At 42.7% G+C, this 19,246-nt stretch overlaps 4 protein-coding genes across 7 annotated transcripts; 3 read left to right on the top strand and 1 right to left on the bottom strand.

The window, feature by feature from the left end:
• Nucleotides 1-248: 248 nt before the first annotated feature.
• Nucleotides 249-4,787, top strand: LOC119551094 (DNA repair protein RAD50). The gene is made up of 9 exons (XM_037860273.1): nt 249-405; nt 464-1,034; nt 1,093-1,306; nt 1,362-2,540; nt 2,603-3,026; nt 3,083-3,252; nt 3,309-3,569; nt 3,628-3,730; nt 3,784-4,787. The coding sequence occupies exons 1-9, from the start codon at nt 337-339 to the stop codon at nt 4,720-4,722; spliced, it is 3,930 nt and encodes a 1,309-aa protein (XP_037716201.1). The 5' UTR covers nt 249-336; the 3' UTR covers nt 4,723-4,787.
• Nucleotides 4,788-4,879: 92 nt separating this feature from the next.
• Nucleotides 4,880-5,279, top strand: LOC119550133. Its single transcript, XM_037858632.1, has 2 exons — nt 4,880-5,047; nt 5,100-5,279. Exons 1-2 carry the CDS (start codon nt 4,880-4,882, stop codon nt 5,277-5,279), a joined length of 348 nt encoding a protein of 115 aa, XP_037714560.1.
• LOC119550131 (probable palmitoyltransferase ZDHHC24) lies at nt 5,051-6,258 on the bottom strand. 4 transcript variants are annotated; one of them, XM_037858629.1, is made up of 3 exons: nt 5,978-6,258; nt 5,604-5,924; nt 5,051-5,552 (listed from the first exon to the last, which is right to left on the bottom strand). In XM_037858629.1, the coding sequence occupies exons 1-3, from the start codon at nt 6,211-6,213 to the stop codon at nt 5,360-5,362; spliced, it is 750 nt and encodes a 249-aa protein (XP_037714557.1). In that variant the 5' UTR covers nt 6,214-6,258; the 3' UTR covers nt 5,051-5,359. The 4 variants fall into 4 exon arrangements, with proteins under 4 accessions (XP_037714557.1, XP_037714556.1, XP_037714555.1 ...); XM_037858628.1 differs by having other exon boundaries at nt 5,982-6,254; XM_037858627.1 differs by having other exon boundaries at nt 5,051-5,924; nt 5,982-6,252.
• Nucleotides 6,259-6,777: 519 nt separating this feature from the next.
• On the top strand, nt 6,778-10,448 carry LOC119549713 (pickpocket protein 28). Its single transcript, XM_037857946.1, has 8 exons — nt 6,778-6,929; nt 7,054-7,254; nt 7,322-7,603; nt 7,673-7,788; nt 7,859-7,947; nt 8,102-8,687; nt 8,927-9,192; nt 10,293-10,448. The coding sequence occupies exons 1-8, from the start codon at nt 6,778-6,780 to the stop codon at nt 10,446-10,448; spliced, it is 1,848 nt and encodes a 615-aa protein (XP_037713874.1).
• Nucleotides 10,449-19,246: the final 8,798 nt, after the last annotated feature.

Here is a 19,246-nt window from a genome sequence, read left to right as displayed (position 1 = left end):
TCCATTTTAGAGTTTAAAACCTATACAATTTTATTTGCTCACTCTTTAACTTATTTCAATTTATGGTTTTATTATCAGTATAACCTTTAAAATATTTTTGATTTAGGTAACAAAAACATCTAATACTATAGTTAATTTGTACATCATATCTTGTTTACTTAACATTTTTAAAAATACCCTTAATAAAACTAGATAGAAAATAGCTAACAATCGATAAACTCCGATAACCTATTCTTTGCATCACTGCATCCCTGGCAACAGCCCGGCAAATTTGCGGTTTTGGTGAAATTATAAATAATAGAATTTGCTTGGTCCTGCCTTTGTTGAAGCGCCGACATGTCATCCATTGACAAGCTGTCCATCCAGGGAGTCCGGAGTTTCGGTTCCAATGCCGAGGATCTACAGGTAAGTGCTGCGGGCAAATCGAAGTATTAAATGAAGTTAAAAACTACGCAATTCGCAGAGCATTACGTTTTCATCGCCGGTTACCCTGATTCTGGGCGAGAATGGTTGCGGAAAAACGACCGTAATAGAGTGCTTAAAGTACGCCCTGACCGGCGAATGTCCGCCCGGAAGTGACCGCGGCAAGAGTTTCGTCCATGACCCCAAGATCTTTGGGCTGAACGAGTCGCTGGCGCAGATCAAGATGCAGGTGCGCGACAAGCGGGGTGCCCAGGTGTCCATTTGCCGCACCATGAAGGTATCAAACAAGCGCAACAAGGTGTCCTTCGAGACAATGGACTCCACAATCAACTTTCTGACCGGCGCTGGGCAATCTAAGCGCGAGAATCAGGACTCCCTAAGCGGTCGCACGGTGGACATCGATGTGGCAATCTCAGACTTCATGGGCGTCTCGAAGGCTATCATCAACAATGTCCTGTTCTGCCATCAAGAGGACTCCAGTTGGCCGCTGGACGAGGCTAAGAAGTTGAAGGAGAAGTTCGACGCCATATTCGGAATCACCGAGTACAATAAGGCCCTGGATAAAATCATAAAGCTTCGCAAGGAAGCTGTGGAGCAGCTGAAAGTGATGGGTAAGTTAACCCTATCTTCATGAAAACAGATTTTGGTTTCACAAATATCGTTCCACAGAGGCCAACATGAAGCATGTAGCTTATCTCAAGGAGGTAATGGAGGTTAAAACTCTGAGCCTGCAGAAGGCCCAGCAAAAATGCGACTCCATCAAGGCGCAGTGCAACGAATGCGAAGAGGAAATGAAGCCCATTGAGGCCAGGTTGTTAGAAATCCGGAATGTCGAGTTTGAAGTTGGCAAGTATCAAGCGCAGAAGGTTGAAATGGACACCAAGTAAGCTTTACAATCCCTACTTTCCTATAAAAACTACATTTTACCTTCTTGTCAGGCACAAAAACTGCAAGGAGCAGATCTCCACCATAACGCGGAAGATCAAGAGCCCTTTTAATGGATCTCTTATTGAGTTAGAGCAAGAGATCAACAACTTCGATCAGCGCATGTCGGAGATGCGGCAACAGCGCACAGAAGCAGAACAGAGTTTGTCCCAGCTTAAGAAAAGCAGTGCAGCTGAACAGGAAAAGTTGAGCACGCAGGACAGGAAGCATTGCCTGGCCAAGCAACGTCACCAAAGCGAGCAGACTTGTCGGACACAGCTTCTGAAGCGGGTGAAGGACTTCTGCCTCGAACTTAAGATTCCCATTGACGGCGACCTTCTTGAGCAGCCCGAGAAGCTTGAGAAAGTAATGCAGGACATTGAGGAGATGTTACTAAGCAAGCACTGTGAAATCACAGAGATCGTCGAGCAGAACGACAAGGCCGATCGGGGCAGGCAAGCCAAGATCGACGAGTTGCGCATTGAGCTGACCAAGTCGGAGCAAAGCGTGACAGCGCAAGAGAAGCAGAAGGAGACTAGCAAACGAGAGAGTGAAACCCTTGGCGTTGAGATAAAAAAAATTGAAACATCCATGCAAGAATTGAAGAAGCTGGAGAAAGAAATAGCCGAAGTCAACGAGCTGTACGAGAGCGCTACAAAAGATCTGGACCAGGAGGCGATGAAAGAGGTCATAGCCTGTAAGAAGGCCGGTATTGCCGAGAAGCAAACTCTCTTTAAGAAGCTGGACGAACAGTTGACTTTCCTAGGATCCATGGCCAAGATGGTTGCCGAGATCAGCCTCAAGCAGAAAGAGCTCGAAAAGAGAAACCAGGAAGTGCACCGTGTGCGCAGCCGACACGCCGATAACTTTGGGAAATTCTTTAAGGAACCCATTAATAGCAATTATCGCCGATCGATGCAAGGAGCCTACGATAGGCTTCGGCGTGAAATCCAGGACCTTAACGAAAAGGCTAACTCGCAGAAGCTAAAGGAGCAGTCGCACGAGATCAAACGTAAGAACCTCATCGTTGAGATTTCGCGCATGGAGAAGGAGCTCAAGGAGAGTGAGGAGTTGATATTTCAAAAGTGTCGGTCAACTCCGTACGATGATCTGCTAGAGCGAAGCAAAACGGCCATATCCAAGCTGCAGTTCGACCATGGGGCGCTGAAATCTGCTGAGGCCCTTTACAAGAAGTGAGTTGGGGAAATCCCGTTTACAGATTAATTTAATTTACTTAAATACATCCTATTGCTAGGTACATACAGAAAATCGATGAAGAGCCTTGTTGCCCATTGTGCCATCACGACATGTCTAGTGATGAGGCTTGCGATTTGACCAACGAGCTAACCGACGAGATCCAAAAGTTGCCCGATAATATCACCAGAGCTGAGAAGGCGCTGAAAGCGGAGCAAATCAAGTATGAGAACTTGTTGCAAATAAAACCTAACATCCTTAAGGTCAAGGATCTGAAGGCATCACTGCCTCAGAAAAAGGAGGAACTCAAAAAAGTGGAGGAGTTGCTAGGGGAGAGTGTCAGCGAATATGAAACGTTGCTTGCTTTGATTGCCGAGCCTACACAGAATATGGAGTTGGCTAATTCCATGATGGGTGATATGACTTTGTTAGACGAGGCTTTAAAAGACTCGCTGCGACTTACAAAAGATCTGGATCAGCAAAAGGTAGGGTATATCCCAATTAATTGACTTTGCCTATATACTATTATATTCAATTTCAGGCCAAGTTGCCTGCTTCCTACGATTCAAGTGTCTCGATGGATGCCTTGCAGGCGGAGAAGAGTCAGGTTTCCAAGGAGTTGGATGCGGAACGCAAGGAGTTAGACTCCACTCAGAACACATTCCAACAGCAAATGGATGCCCTTAACCGTTTGCGCGAAAAGAAGAATAGGTACTGCTTTCCATCTTGTTAATTCCCCGAGATTAACTAACTTTATTTATTTTTAGTTTGAAAGACAGGCAAATACACCTCCAGGAGGGTCTTCAAAGCTTGCCACAGTTAAAGGATCGTTTTGAAAAGCTCAAGACTTTTCTTATTACAGTCGCCACTGAAATAAGCGAACTAAAGGCCAAAATTCAGCCTTTAAAGCAGAACTTAAGAAAATCCATAGATGAAAAAGAGCGTTTAAAGGAGAGTGAAAGAGCCAAGGTAGCACAGATGAATACGAAATATAATTCCTACAAAAGCACAGATCAGGACATACAAAGGTAAATATAACGAATCCTACCAATTGGCTTACATATGTATGATTTCATATTATTTTAGATTGAATAAAGAAGCTCAGGAGTTTGCCAAATTGAATCTTCAAAATGAAATCAAGAAATTGGATGAGGTTATAAAGGCAACTAAAGATCAGCTGGGGAAATTGGTAAATTTCAATTATTACCCTACAACAAGAGCTATATTAGAATTTTTGTACAGGAAATCGAAATCTCTTTGAAAACTGATGAACTGGAGACCATTAAAACTGAGTGCCTCAACCAGCAGACCGTCGAACGAGATCTGAAGGATAATCGCGAGCTGAAACAGCTGCAGGATAAGGAAACAAAACTGAGGGAAAGCTGCCAAACGCTAGACAAGCAACTTGGTAACCTGGATTTCCGCAGCGTCAGCAAGGAGAAAGTTGAGCTGACAAAACAACGGGATAAGGCCACAGTGCGTAAGGGTGAGCTGTTGGGCCAGCTGGGCGAGATTAACAACCAGGTGAACAACTTGAAGCGAGAAATCGATGAGCCGAAGTTTAAGGAGTCTCTTAAAAACTTCCGAAAGGCCAATTACGAGCTGATGGTAACTCGTCTCAGCATCGAGGACTTGGGCCAACATCGTTTGGCCTTGGAGTGGGCCCTGATTCAGTTCCATGCGGAGAAGATGGAGAAGATTAACCGGCTGATACGCGAGTACTGGCGGATGATATACCGCGGTAATGACATTGACTACATTCAGGTGAAGACAGACGAGGTCAGCACGGATGCTTCGGCAGATCGCCGAAAGACCTACAACTACAGAGTGGTCCAGTCGAAGAATAATACTGAGATCGAGATGCGGGGACGCTGCAGTGCTGGTCAGCGCGTCCTGGCCTCCCTGATTATACGCTTGGCACTGGCCGAAACGTTTAGCAGTAATTGCGGTGTGCTGGCATTGGATGAGCCCACCACAAACTTGGATCGCATCAATATAACCTCGTTGTGCGATGCGCTGAACTGCATCGTGGAGGAGCGCCAGAGTCAGTCGAACTTTATGCTCATCATCATCACACACGACGAGAATTTCATCTCGTCGCTGGGCAAGATAACCAGCTACCATCGCGTCTTCCGCAACGATGAGTGCAAATCGGTTATACGGAAAGTGCAGGTTGGCTGAGTGGTCGGTCTATCAAAGAGGGTTTTAATACATCAATAAAAAGTATCACTTTTGTTATCAATCTATGTTTGCTTGTCTAGTCATCAAATCAATTAGAGAAATAGGCTATTTTTCGCACAGGTGTGGTTCCATAGAGTAATAAGTTTAGTCTATAGAAATGTTCTATACGCGTGGTCTATTGCTGCTGGCAATCCTTCCTTCTGTGGAAGTTATGTGCTATTCCGTTCAATTCGGAGCTATGCACCCCTTAGCAGTTCCTATTTATGAAATCGAAGTATTCTCCAAACATTCTGGTGGATATGTAGATGTGGAGTTCAAACAAAAGGTATTTTAAATATAATACTTTTGAAAATTTATTCTTAGGTATTTCTTTTAAGGCCAATTTGTGTTTCCACATTAACCTGATTTTGATCATCGATGAAAGTGAAATGGAATGGAAAGGACGAGCATTCATTCTCAGTGGCGGCATTGGTTACAACTTTACCACCTTAAGATTGGCATACAACCAGCCAGAAGCAGCCAAAGCCACAGTGCTCATCTACGGGATTCCTAGGTAGGAGCTGTATTGCACGTATACATTCTAAATGCTAATCAGTCTTAGTCTTTTTTGTTCTTAGAGGCACTCCAGTGGTATCCGTCATCCGGCAGATCGCTGCGAATCAGTGGAGATAACCAGGCTATATGCATGCGGTCTCCAAAAACACTCCTCAGATTTTCGTAGACTCCTCTGTCGTACTTTTGCTTGCTCTCCTTTGTGCGATCGGCGGAAACCCCGCCTCTCAAAACGATGGGCACATGGTAACCCAAGAGTAGGACTCCATAGGCCAGGGCTAAAACATTCAAGCTGTAGAACAGCAGGTACATGTTGACCCAGAAACTACCCGTCACCAGGAGCAGCATGGGGCAGGTCAGCTTGAGAATGGTTAGCCAGTTGCAATAGATGTGCCCCTGGATGATCCACATGTAGATGGAGTTGTAGACCAGAGCGTAGACGGATCCCACAAATAGATAGAAAATGAAGCCCATGAAGAAGCGATGGTTCCTGTGTCCAATGCAGCAGCCGGTGTAGAGGCAGTGGTGATCCCGCTTCAGTACGCACACCTTGCAGACCTTGCAATGCCAAGATCTGGGCGGGGCTAGTCTCTGGCACTCGCTGCACTCCCTCCAATCCAACTGATCCTGTGGCGCATCCACCTTTTTCACTGGAAAAAGTTACTACATGTCACTGGGTTCCACTTAAAGTGTGAGCTCTCACCTACCATCCACACTGGTGTCGATCATCATGCAGGCAATCATATTTCCCTTGATATTAAACACCAGGAACATGGCCATCAGGAAGGTGAAGGTGTGCAAGAAGCCGCCGGGCTCATGGAAAGCGGGCAGCACCACCACGATCTCGAACAGGAACACCACCGGCAGGAAGACCCCAATGATCAGGAAGCACAAGACATCCACCAGCCGGCGGGGCAGCGGGTTGCTACGGATCCTCATGATCTCTGACTGATGTAAACAAAGTACTGATCGTCGAGATGGAACTGACTTGCTAACCGGTTCGCAGTGTCATCACGTGCGGTGGAGCTTTCTTTTATCAAGCTTTTGGGGGCAAAAAGCTTGTTGGTCGCCACCGAAAAGCTCAATTATTCAAGTTTTTGGGGCGAAAAGTTTACGTGCAATACAATTCAATGAGATACATTGAACCCCCGAGTTGAAGATAATTTGATAAACTCTAAAGCTAACCCAATTAAAATTTGATATTAAGCTCTTGGTAGCGCAAAAATGTAGCAATGCTCCGGGCACTGCACTTGTCTTATCAAGACGGGCCACACGTCGTATGCTTGATGGCATGCAACATATGCTTACATACATACATGAATGCCAGCGGCAAAGGCAACATGGAGAATTTAATTAACTTGAAAGGATTCACTCCGTCACAAATCACTGTAATCAAGGTAAAGCCTTAATTACATGGGTCTTTAATACGTGTGCTGACATCTGATTGATTGCGATATAAAGTATTTATGGTGGTGTCAAGGGGCATTAAGTAAACAGTTGAAAATGGAGCGGTCGGTGTCAACCAGGTCGAAAAGGCAGGCATCCTCGGTGTTTCTGCTCAAGAGTTTTGCCAGGAGTCTGCGGCAGTTTCTCACCCAGACTAGTCTGCACGGCCTTAAATTTGTCGGCGATTCCAATCTCAGCAGTTGGGAGAGGTGTGAATGTGTTATTATTATAAGAAAGTCTTTAAAGATGTTCTTTTAAGGAAAAATGCTCTAAATATCTTAAATTATTGGTATTATATCCGTTATATCCTCCGTATCTGCTTATCGACTTCAGATCATTCTTCTTTGGCTCCTTTGTAACCGCTCTTATAATCACAGTCCATCTTATATCAAATATCTATGTCAAGTGGGACAGCACTCCGGTTATAATTGGCATCAGCCCACATGCTACCTCCATTTTAAAAGTACCCTTTCCCGCTGTAACCATTTGCAATATGAACCAAGTGCAAAGGAGTCTGGTGGCCAATTATAGAGAGTGAGTTTTTTATTCTATCAATCTGGATACCTGCCTGTCCATCATATTGAAATTAAATTTTTTCTAGGGGCTCCAACGAGAGCACTCTTTTAAAGCTATTGTGCGACTCGGATAGCTGGCAATCCAATGAGTTTAATGAAGAGCTTGATGGTTTAAATTTCGCTGGGAATAACCTGAGGATATCCGATTTTGTCTCAAATCATTCGCAGTCCTGTGAGAGAATGTTGCTCTTTTGTAGATTCAGTGCCGTGGAGCGAAACTGTTCGCATTTGTTTCAACAGATCCTGACAGATGAGGGCCTGTGCTGCGCCTTCAATTTTCAGCCGCCTGAATTTCTCTATAAGCCATTGTAAACAAAGGATTTTGTATCTTAAAAAATATTTACTTATCAAGTTATTATTTGTTTCCATGCTTACAGTGCGAATAACCCTCGGAACTTGACAAACCCAGATGGGTTCGAAAATGTTAAGTGGGATCCGGAGGCAGGTTATCCTGAGAAATTGCCCTCTAAATTTTATCCAGCTACATCGAGTGGTAAGGGAAATATTTAACAGAAGGTGGTAAAAAACGGAAAGGTAATTTGTTAACATTCAAAATATCTTAGGAACTGGTATCACTTTGGGATTTACAGCTGTTCTAGATGCTCAAATGAGTGAATATTACTGCTCCTCCACTAATGGACCAGGTTTTAAGGTAGGTACTAAATATAGTTTAAGTCCAGCCTTCCGATTTTATTATCGTAACTGTGACTGTCATTAAGGTTTAAATTAAATATTAACCTTTTGGAAACGCTTTTAAACGCTTCATCCAATCATGTATTGTTTTTTAACTTCTAATTCCTTTTCAGGTATACTTTCACAATCCCATTGAGGTGCCTATGGTGAAGGAGGCCGGTTTGATTACAGCCCTTGGCTATGAGACCAATTTCCGTATCGAAATGGTGAGGGCCGAGGCTGTTCCGGCCATTCGTTCGATATCCCGCGATGGTAGGCAGTGTCTGTTCAACAACGAGAAGGAGCTGATCTTCTATAGTTTGTATACGAGGCTCAACTGCGAAAACGAGTGTTTGGCTGCTTATCTATATGACACCTGCTCCTGCATCCCATACGACTATCCGCAGATATATAGCAACGCCAGTACCTGCAACATGCTGGACACCTTTTGTGTGAGGAGGGCCCAAAGAGCGGAGAACCGTCCCAGTTGGGTGAAGTGCCGCAAACAGTGCCTGCCCAGCTGCTTCGATCTCAACTATTTGGCCAGTGGCTTCGCCTTCCCGCTGGCCTCCGACAACTTTCAGCTGGCTAACACGCTGGTGGAGCGCATCAACAAGACCTATCTGAGTGAGAACATAGCCGTGATAAATGTCTATTTTCGGGAGTCCGTCTACTACGGAAACACCAAGAATGCCTACGTGGGACTGACCGAGTTTCTATGTGAGTATACCCATGTTTGTTTTCATCAAAGGGTTTTTCTTTACCTCTTAAACGATATACTCATTAAAATATTAAATAAACAAAATAGCTTAGATTACTTCATTATTAAACTAATGAGTTAAGAACTGAGCTCCGACTAAAATACCTGTAGCTTAAGCTTACCCTAGGAAGATACATTTGCTTACCTATTTATTTACGGAATAAAACTCTACTTACTAATACATTTTTTCCCGTTTCAGCCAATGTAGGAGGTGTAATGGGCCTGTTTATGGGTTTCAGCGTCATCTCTCTGGCGGAGATCCTATACTTTCTAATCCTAAAACCCCTTGCGGAGCTTTTCGTATGGAAGAGGTCATCCCATGTTGATTTGGTTAAAAGCCTTAAACATAACGCCTTCGCCATAGAACAACCAAATAATTCAAGTAACCCAACCATATGGCATACAAGGGAACTATATCCCAAAGGAATATCATTAGAAGCATTCGAAAGGGGTAGAAAAATGAAAGTAAGCAAATTAATAAATAATTCCTTGAAACATTAAATTTCACACGAAAGAATTTATTTATATGTAATCACAAAGTACGAATACACATGTTATCTGCCATGTCATGCATATCACTGCGTGACCAGTAATAAAATACAAGGGATAAACAATATGACTGTAAGTTTTTCACAAAAAATTTACGGAATAATTGATTTGAAACATGAACTGAAACCGCTGCATATTTAAATAATTCATTTGGAAAAAATATATCTATGTGGTGATTAAAACAAAGAAATGTTGGTGTTTAATGTAATAAATCGCTTAGCCTTTTATTTAAAAATGTTTACGTCCAGACTAACTTAAAACAAGAAAATAATATATAATTGTATCGTTATCGTTAGAGCTAAAAGTAATATTCTTTAATTCGATTAAAAATTGTGCAAATGTGTTATTTTATTATTCAGCTGATATAAAATTGGTTTAAAGGCCTACAACAAGTTATCGTGCGGTGTTAATGGCCCGATTAAATTTCAAGAGAAAGGTAAACTTTTTGATTCGTTTAAACGGTCATAAAGAGCAAAGTTTGATGTGTACATACGCATACGCATACGCACTTCTGGAATGAACCCCCCCGTCATCCAACTTTTCCCCAGTGACTCTGTTGCGAAGGAACTCGGGCTGCTGGAACAGATGTGCCCCGAATGAAGGTCGGTAATAGAATACCCTAGCGCCTAATGCAATTAACCAAGTTTCCGGGTTAAAGGGCCAGCCCTAACGTTAGTTTTTGTCTACTCCTTGCTCACTTATGCGATATATTTTATGTCAATAAGAGCATTTTGGCCAAAATTACTTTTGGCCAGGCCAGGCAGTCAGCCCTTGCTCAAATACATGAAAGTATGGTATGTATATATCTGCTGTACATTGTATGTATGCCGGCAGTAAAACAAGAATAGCATTTTGGCCCACCCTCAACCTCAACCCCATTCTTGGCTCTTGAAGATGGCACATTTCTGCGTCGTCTTGCACTTCTGGCGGAAATTCCTTTGCCCGGTTTCTGAGCGTTAATTGCTGACCTCAACCTGCACATAAAGCGACTAATTTTCGCACAAACCCTGCTGCAGGTCGTCCTGCATAAGTGCATGAATTCTGCGGCACAGTTTCCCCGGCAGCATCCTCATCCCCATCATCCCACCTCCATCTGGATGGGATTGCTTAAACAGACCCGAAGAGGCTGGCACAAAACTGAACTGGTTGGGGGAAAGAAAGATGCTGCCTAAGCCATGGCAGCAAAAACGGAATGAAATGCATTCGCACAGTTGAAGACAATTTGCGAAATTGCATCGCTCTTGATGTTTTCACGTGCATTCCATCTGGTGTTTTTACGGCAAGTCAACAATGTGCTGCTGGTCCTGCACAGTGCGTGCCATGGCCATAGTGTTCATGGATTTTTTCAAAGGAAAACATTTAATAAAATTCCAAGGCCCCTTGCGCTCTCCGACATCCAATTGAATTTGGCTATCAAATAAAAGTTGTTTGCCTTCTGAACCGTTGTTTATCTATGTCAGCTTATGAGATTATCTTTTGCCCAGCATTTATTTGCTTACAAATGTCCGACAATTTTGGAATGCACTGTAGAGGGGCTGCGGAGGAGGATGTCCTGGGCTCGAGGATTGGGGTTGCCATCTAAAACCGAGTACAAAAAGCTTTGCCCTCGACCATCTTTCAAGCGATAAGACAACTGGTGCAAATGATTACGACGTGTTCCCAGGCACACTGTACATCCAAAGTTGGGGAGATACATATCAGAGGGAGGGGGGAGTCCCTCTTGGAGATGCTACAGGACAACCCCATAGCCAGGAGCTTCGTAAATGTCAAGAGCAGAACTAGATTCAATTCTTTATGGCCGTGTTAACGAGCCAATTCTCCCCTGGATGCTGGCAAACTTTGGCACTGAATGAAAAATTATGCTATTAAAACCGGCGAAACCGAACCACAAATAATCCTTAAAGCCCTGGCTGGCAATGGTTAGTTTTTCAGGCAAAAGTTGGACCCACTGGGTGGGCGGAACAAGAGCCCTGCGCACACGAGTAATTAACAGCAAATTTTGTGCCAAAGTTATCAAGTTGACAATAAAGTTTTTCCCACTAACTCTATCTTTGCTCGAGGCGCAGTCACCTGATTAAGGTATAAATATTTGATTCTAGTGTGGAATGAAGGGGGCTGTTGGGATAGGGGGATGCCGGATGGAGGGGCTGGAGGGCTGGAGGGTTTCCCAGAAAGTGCGACAGCTGCCAGGCATTGTCAACTTTATGGGCTTCCGCTTCCTGTCGCACTTGGCTCAGTTATGCATGAAGTATATTCGTCAAAATGAAGTCTCGAAAACGTCTGCGTAAATGCTGCACGTGCGCCCAGTTGAAAGATGAATTGGTGGCCATACAATATAGTATATATATATATAGTAGATGCAGGCGAAGGAAACAGCTCGATCGAATGCCGAGGAAGCTCTATAAAATTACACACACGCCCCAGAGAGAAGTTGCATGCGGAAAAGCAATTAAAACTTCTTGTCAGTGTCTCGGAAGTGTTTGTTCATATTTTATGATGTTTTCGTGTAGAAAGCTGGATTATGGATGTGTCACCGAGAAGTGTTGTCGCTCCTTCATATCCTTTTTCCAGCATGCAACAAGCCGTCATTGGGGTTGAAAGAGTAATGTATAAAATATCACACATCCGCCCCATTGGACGGACGGAAGGAAGGCCAAACTATGACAGCTTCGTAGGCAAACGGAAATGGTAAACAAAACTTTAAACTTTCGAGCTGACCTTTAGATTCTGCCGTATTTGATTGCATAATTTATGGCATGTTAAATTGGCACTTCGAATCGAATATGGCATTTGCAATGGGAGGTGGGCGTTTTTACCCCCGTAACACGCTTAAGTGCATCGATATGTTCTCAAAGCATTTTGACGTCTGGCACTTTGGAAGCCACACCATTCCCTCGCAACGTGCAACGTCTGTTATAATATTTCGGCTAATGGAACCCCCCCAGCGATGGAGCCTCAGCCATAATGGCAATCACCTATGTGTATTCCATATCACACTGCTCATATTTGACGCTCTGCCTGCGGCGGTGCTAAAAACTGGTTGCAAATATGCAAATTTCAGGGCACCTGCCGCCCGCCTAATGCACCAAAATGCATTTGAAATTGGGTAATTTTACACATGCACACACGCCAGCGGCGACATTTTTGGCTTTTGGATTGGACAGATAGAATTCGTGGCAGAAAATAGTGGGTAACTGGGTGCTGAATGTTTGAGTGGGAGCTCTGGCGGTTGGGATAAGCCCGACAGGCTGAATAATCAGGACCATCAATCAGGACTCCGAGCCCTGCACACCTCATTAGGCTAATCGTACAATTGCGCACGGCCGGACACACAGAACAACATGGGTTAAGGCGGGGCTGCTCGGCCGACCCCGGGGACTCGGAGTGGGTTAAGCCACACCGCAATTTGCCCTCATGCGCTAAACAATATTTCATTTTTAAGAGTTGACTTTTCACTCGCGCCGACAGCAGGCTTAACATTTTAAATCCATTGTGCCGCAGCCACAAGGACTTTTCAACTCGGTCTCTTATTTTATTAATGTTCGCTAAGTATGCCTTTGTGAATTTTTAATCGGCGGCATGAGTCGGCATGTATCTAAATTTGCTTTATAATTATATTCAAAAATATGGAAAGTGAGTTTTTGGATAACTTTAAAAACGCTTACTGAAAACAGTGAGCTAAACGTTGGTTTTGCAAGTGTTTTGTTTTGAATCCAAAGTGTTCCCAGTGTTTTTTGGGGCTCTATTCAGGGCGCAGAATCCCCGGAAAGGGGGTCAGCATCCACAGTTAAAGCAACATCAGCTTCAGTCCTCCACAGATGGTCGGGTATAACGCATGAGCTGCGCCCCCCTTTTCGAGGCCAAAAAGCCAAAAAACCAAACTGAAAATTACGAAAATATGATGTATTAAATGAGGCCTAATGCTGCCATGCAAATTGGTATTGCAGCAATACCATTCATTTACTCATTTCAAGTTTCCGTCCACTCACGTCACTCATGCAGTCGATTGGATCGAAATGGGCTTTAATTTGCTAACACAATCGGTTTTAATTGATATATGAATTTTCATTTAAATTTCATTGTATCCCTCATGTCAAAAATGACTCACGCAGAAAAAAAGAGCATTTATAAAGTATAGGGAAATATGACATCTAAATAGCAAATTATAGTAAATTACCCATAACAACTAAATCATCAAACAAATCATAAATCAATTTCAAGTTCATACGTAACTATATTTTTTAATAATAATTTTTATCTAAAGATTATAATATATATATTTATTATTCATATATTTGTATATATATTATTATTTATTAGATATATAAGGTATTTTTTAAATTACCCTAATATTTGGTAAATTGTTCTTAACATATTGATTATTAATATTTCAATTAAAGCGAATTGACCTGCATAAATTTAAAAGTTAATAACCTTTTTTTCAGAGTGCAGTTGCTATCGACATCAAATATTGTCGGTGGTATTGCAATAAAACTCGTTGGTCTGTCAAATTTGTGTGACAGTGTGCAAATTGATAAATTCTCCATTTATTTAATAACTGAATTTATGAACTTGTCCCACACATGTAGCCATGGACCGTCTAATATTCATATAATATTTGCATTCATTGTGAATCTGGCCCAGCTAAGAGCTAATTAAACGGCTCTGTAAAACACATAAAGCCGAGCTGCAAATAAATCGCTGGCCATTCGTTTTCCCGACTCCTGCTCGTCCTGATTATCCTGGGTTGGGGGAAAAAGTCAATGCGATCGCCGGGGAATGAGAATCGCAGCTTGTCCTAATCTCCTGGCTTTATCCTGCGTAATAATAACTACTTTCAGGGGCTTTTCTTTAAGGACTTGGCTCGCTGTCTCGGTTCGCTTTGTTCTACCCTCTTTTAGTGTTTTGCAGCTTTTTTCCTCTGTTTCCTTTGCGTGACAGCTCATGTCTTGTTTATCTAAATCATCCGACTGTGTAAATGCCAGGCCTGTCTTCCTACCGGATCCGGCCCATCCTCAGTATCCTCGGCATCCTCAGTTTCCCATCCCCATTCTCGATTCCCATTCCTGCCCAGCACTCGAGGAGTGAGCTGGTGTCATCACATGGCAATGAGTGAATGACTTTGTCGACTAAACTGTTTTCCACAGCTCCGGTCTGCTATGCAAAAATCCACCCAGTCGAGCAACAATGGCATGTACGAGTGCTTCAGTTAGTTGGGTAATTACGGCATGGTTGCACATTTTAGCTCCCCGGTTCGAGACCCCGTTTCCCGACCCCGCCCGGAATTGTCACAGCTTCTGTTTCTTTATTTCTGTATTTTAGGATTTCAGGATTGCAGTATTTCTGCTGGGGTTTTCGCATTCGACTTGACTGGTAATCAGAAATTGATCGCCAGCGCTTGACTCACTCCCGTTCTGATGGCATTGTGTGGGAAAAATGGTTACATCATGCGATTGCACTTTTTGTGTGTGTGCTCCTCATCTGCCGGAAATTGCCCAAGACATCGACGCCAGGGCATCATATAACATACAGCAGATTCTGCCCCCTGGCCACTTAGTACATTACTTACATCCGCTGTATGTGCATGTTTGCCAACTTTTTCATTTTTCCCTCTCGTTTTTTTTTTTGCCTGTTTGTTTCTGGTTTGAGCGATTGCACGTGCTCATGTCAGGATTCTTTTTTGCGTTTTTTTTTACCCCACCAGAAGCCACCAACTTACGCATCCAATAAAAAAAGGCAACAGAGACTAGGAAATGGCGCTAATGTTGACAGCTGTCTGCGGATGATAGCCGTGCCGGCATCCGTAATAAGATATTGGAAATTGGTAAATTATTTTTTAAGTGCTGCTATCGAGTTAGCTGCAGCGGATGCTTCGGGCTGCTCCAGTGCATCCACGGAAACGAGCTGGTCTAAAATCACTGGTACGTGTAGATTGAGCCACGTTGGCCATGTATTGGTAATGAAAAATGGTTTTTTTCGCCTCTGAATTGCGTCTGGAAAGTTGATTCAAGTGCAGTTCAGGTTGAATTATTTGGTTCAGCAATTTAGTTTTAATTTATTTAAAGCTACCTACGTACTTACATCAGTAACGTCAGGATTAATATAGATAATGTATAGTTTCTGGACTTCTAGACTTTAAGCCAATATTTTAAGTTAAAATGTCAGATCAGCTTGTGCTTATAGTACCTATTATTTCCAAGAAGTAGAAAATTATCGGATCAACGTTCTTATGCCAATAAAAGACATATGCAAGGTAAAAGTTATCGTCTGGTTAAGGTATCCGGTTAAATACATATATTTTAGATGACATTACCAGATGCTTGCCTTCGAAGTTAAGCTATGATTTAGTAGGTTGCCTCTGATTAAGAAAGTTCCTAAAATGTAATGCTCACTTCATGTTTATAACTAACCTCCAGTTAAATGGTTCATAATTCGGTTAGCTTCTGTTTAAAGTTACCTTCTTAATTTGTGTTTTGGTTAAATTAAGTCTTTAAGCCTTAGGTCAGCTTGATTTTATAGTACTTATTATTTCCAAGAAGCAGCAAATTATCGCATGAACTCCTAATTAAAGAGATTTGCATGGTAAAAGTTAACCTTCGGTTAAGGCATTTGGTTAAATACATCTAATTTGAATGACATTACTTTATGCTTGCCTTCGATATTGAGATGATATGATTTTGTAATTTGCCTCTGAATAAGAAAGTTCCCAAAATGTAATGCTAAATTCATGTTAATCTCTAACCTCCAGTTAAATGGTTTTTAATTCTGTTAGCTTCTCTTTAAAGAAACCCCTTTACTTAGTGTTTTGGTTAAATGATGTCTTTAAGTCTTCCCTGCCTTCTGGTAAACAATTTGATTTCCTCCAGCCTCGAAGGTCTGCTGCAGGGCCATTTTCTCCGCGATTCTGTGGCCCTGCGTTTTTTTGGTAATACGTCCCTAGTGCCTTTTTGGATGGTTCGGTTCGGTTGTTGTTTCTGCCACAGTTGCTGTTCCTCCAGCAACAAAAGCAAATAACGGGTACCGTTTAACCCTGCGGCACGGTATCCTGGGAGCGTGGTTTCTCTCCTTTTTTCCCCTGTTTTTCTTTTTTTTTTCTACCTAACTGACAGCAGCTCAGGTGTGAAGTGCTGTGAAAGAGGCCACGGAGACCGAGGGCCGTAAAATAGGTATAAAAACCTAGACATGCCTTCAGTTATGATTTGTTATTTGATTACGATTTGCATTTCAATTGCCTTTCAACAAATTGGATTGCCAAGCTGTCGGAAGCGTTTAAATAATTGCGATTTGCCGGGGAGAAGTAAAAGTCCAAATGCATGCGAACTAGTGTAAACGAATAGTTCTCTTTGCTTTCGGGATTGCCTGATTAGCATAGCACACATACGAGCGTATAGCTCATCTGTATGCCCCCGAGAAGTGCCACGCCCCCTTCCCTTTTGGTCTTTTATGCGCACCAAGTGCCAAGGGAGCAATAAAAAAACAAAGAACTGCGGGAAATGTGTGCATATTAAAATGCTTAGCTTGGTTAGCATTACCATTGCCCCTCGAATTCCCATCCCATCACCACCTTTTTCATACGGATCCATCATCACCCACGCCCCCCGTTGCTTTCACCACTTAAATGCCACATATCAAGTATACCACACGTTGTCCCATTTAAAGCGGTCCAGGTGAATGGGCCGCGAGAAACAATCAAAAAACAAGTGTATATATATAAAAAAAAACAGAAAGCAAGAAATATATATATTTTCGAGTAAATAAACAAGGCTCAGTGGCCAGAGCCAGTTGTCTTTCTTTGTGTCCGGCCAAATGATAGATGGCATCTGTAGGCATCGCAAAAAATTGCCCCAGACAGTCGACAGATGTGGATAAGAAATTGATTGATATACGTACATTGGAGAATCCTCCCACCCAATTCATACGACCAACAGTCATTTTAAAGAGCCCGTCATTATTGGGGAATTCTTGAAAATTTTCCATTTGCCAATTGGACTGCTGAAATGTTCCATATGTTTGAATTTATGGCCCAACCGGGGGCGGGGCGGCCTTTTGGGGCACTTTTCCCCAACGGCTTCATTCTGTCATCAAATAATGGCAATCAGCATGTTACAGTCCGCATTCAAATGCCGAGCCAAAATTTAATAACAAAAATAAATCATTTCGCTGACAGCTCGAGCACGACCGCCAGCAGCTTCGTGTTCCCGGACCTCCGGATTCGGAACCCAGAGACCTCCGGATTCGGATGCTATGTGTCTCACACCGGGGGTGGTGCTCTATTCACACCTCAAGTGATACTGTGGTGGCGAAAAGGGAAGTGGAAGTGGAGAGTGGAAATGGAAATGGGAGTGAAAGTGGCTGGAGAAAGGAAGTGGCCAGAGGGGAAGCGGATGTGGAGACGCACTAATGGCAGACCAGCCATTGCCCATCCAACCACCCACTCTTTTGTGGGCCCGGCGTCCTTGGGCCCACTCGGCCCACTGTTTCCACTCTCTGTCTGTTGTGTTAATTTTTTATCACTTTGAAATTAAAGAACAACACTTGGGCGTTGTCCCCGTTGTCCAACCGATTTTTTGCCCTCGTCCGGGGAACGAGATTTGTCCGGGGAACGGGGATTGGGCCGGGCAGGACGGACGAAGTCCGGGAAGCTCGTGTCTGGCCGGGCATAAATAATTAACTTAATGCCATGTTGCCCATAAATTAGGCATGCTCCGTTCTGTTCCCTTTGCTGTCCTCCAGCATTTGTTAAGTGCCTTTCACTTACCTCGGGTGCTGGGCCGGGACTTGAGCCACTCTTTGATTAACAAGGATGCCGCCGAGGGTCCTTCATCCTTCAGCCTTCCCCCTGAAATCCCAGCTCCTCGGGGAGCAAAGCGACCTATTTGCCAATGCAATGCCAAATGCAATTCCGAGCAAATCAATTGAAAACACAATTGCCTTTCCCCGAGAAGTGCTCTCCCTTTCCCCTGCCATTTTCCTCGCCCCCCAATTTTCCACCCCCCTCGGCAAACAGAATGTTTGCCCAGCCAAGCAGTGGAGTTGAGATTTGTTTTGCATTGACCGCAAATTTCAATACAGTTTTGCGGTCGTCGCCCAATTGCTATACACCTCTCATTCGCTCCCTTTCAATTGGAAGCCAACTGCGCACAGTGGCGCCGAAACATGGGAAAATGTGGTAAGATATAAGTACGAACAAATATATTATTGCCCACTTTAATGGTAAATTGTCTGCTGAAATGATAATTAAAATATAATTTGAACATGAAAATATTGGCATAGCCCGGAAATCGATTTCGATTATTAGTTAAGTAGGCACATTTTTTGGTTGTAATTGTGCTTGGCTGCACAGTGGTTCAAGTTTTGAAAAAAAAGATACAAAATGTTTTCAATTTCTAGTGACTTTTGCAAGACAATGTGACACTTTATATCAAGTTTTATATTACTTATTAAACGAAGAGATGTCTATCAAACATATATTTTATCTTAACTTTTCTGAGTGTTATGATAATAAACTTTATTACAACACTTTATAGAGACGTAAAGCGGGAAAATTACATACCTTACATATTCATGGATTTTATTTGGAATGTTTGTTTACGGAATGTGTGACGAAAATTAAATTTTATACACTGACATAATATAATATTGTTTTTAAATATACCTATTTAAAAGAAAGTTATGGCCTCAAGTCAAGGTCCTTATACTTTGTATAAATTATAGTTTCATCACCAATTTTTAAAAAATCCTAGAAGAATATAAGGAAATATAATAATTGGAACGGAAAAATAAAAAAAAATCACACCGTGATAAAATCAAGTACGAACCGTCTTGATTTAAGAACAATTTCATGATTAACATTTTAAGAACATTCGTCCGGGAATGGTCTTAAATTGATCACAATTTGGATTTAAATACCGATCAGCTTAAAATTGATTAAAACACGAAATACTCTTTTTCTTTCTGAGCCTATTTCCGA

The sequence above is a fragment of the Drosophila subpulchrella genome, chromosome 2R, assembly GCF_014743375.2.
Source record: "Drosophila subpulchrella strain 33 F10 #4 breed RU33 chromosome 2R, RU_Dsub_v1.1 Primary Assembly, whole genome shotgun sequence".
In the NCBI taxonomy this organism is placed as follows: domain Eukaryota; kingdom Metazoa; phylum Arthropoda; class Insecta; order Diptera; family Drosophilidae; genus Drosophila; species Drosophila subpulchrella.
This window is presented reverse-complemented; position numbering and strand designations above follow the sequence as displayed.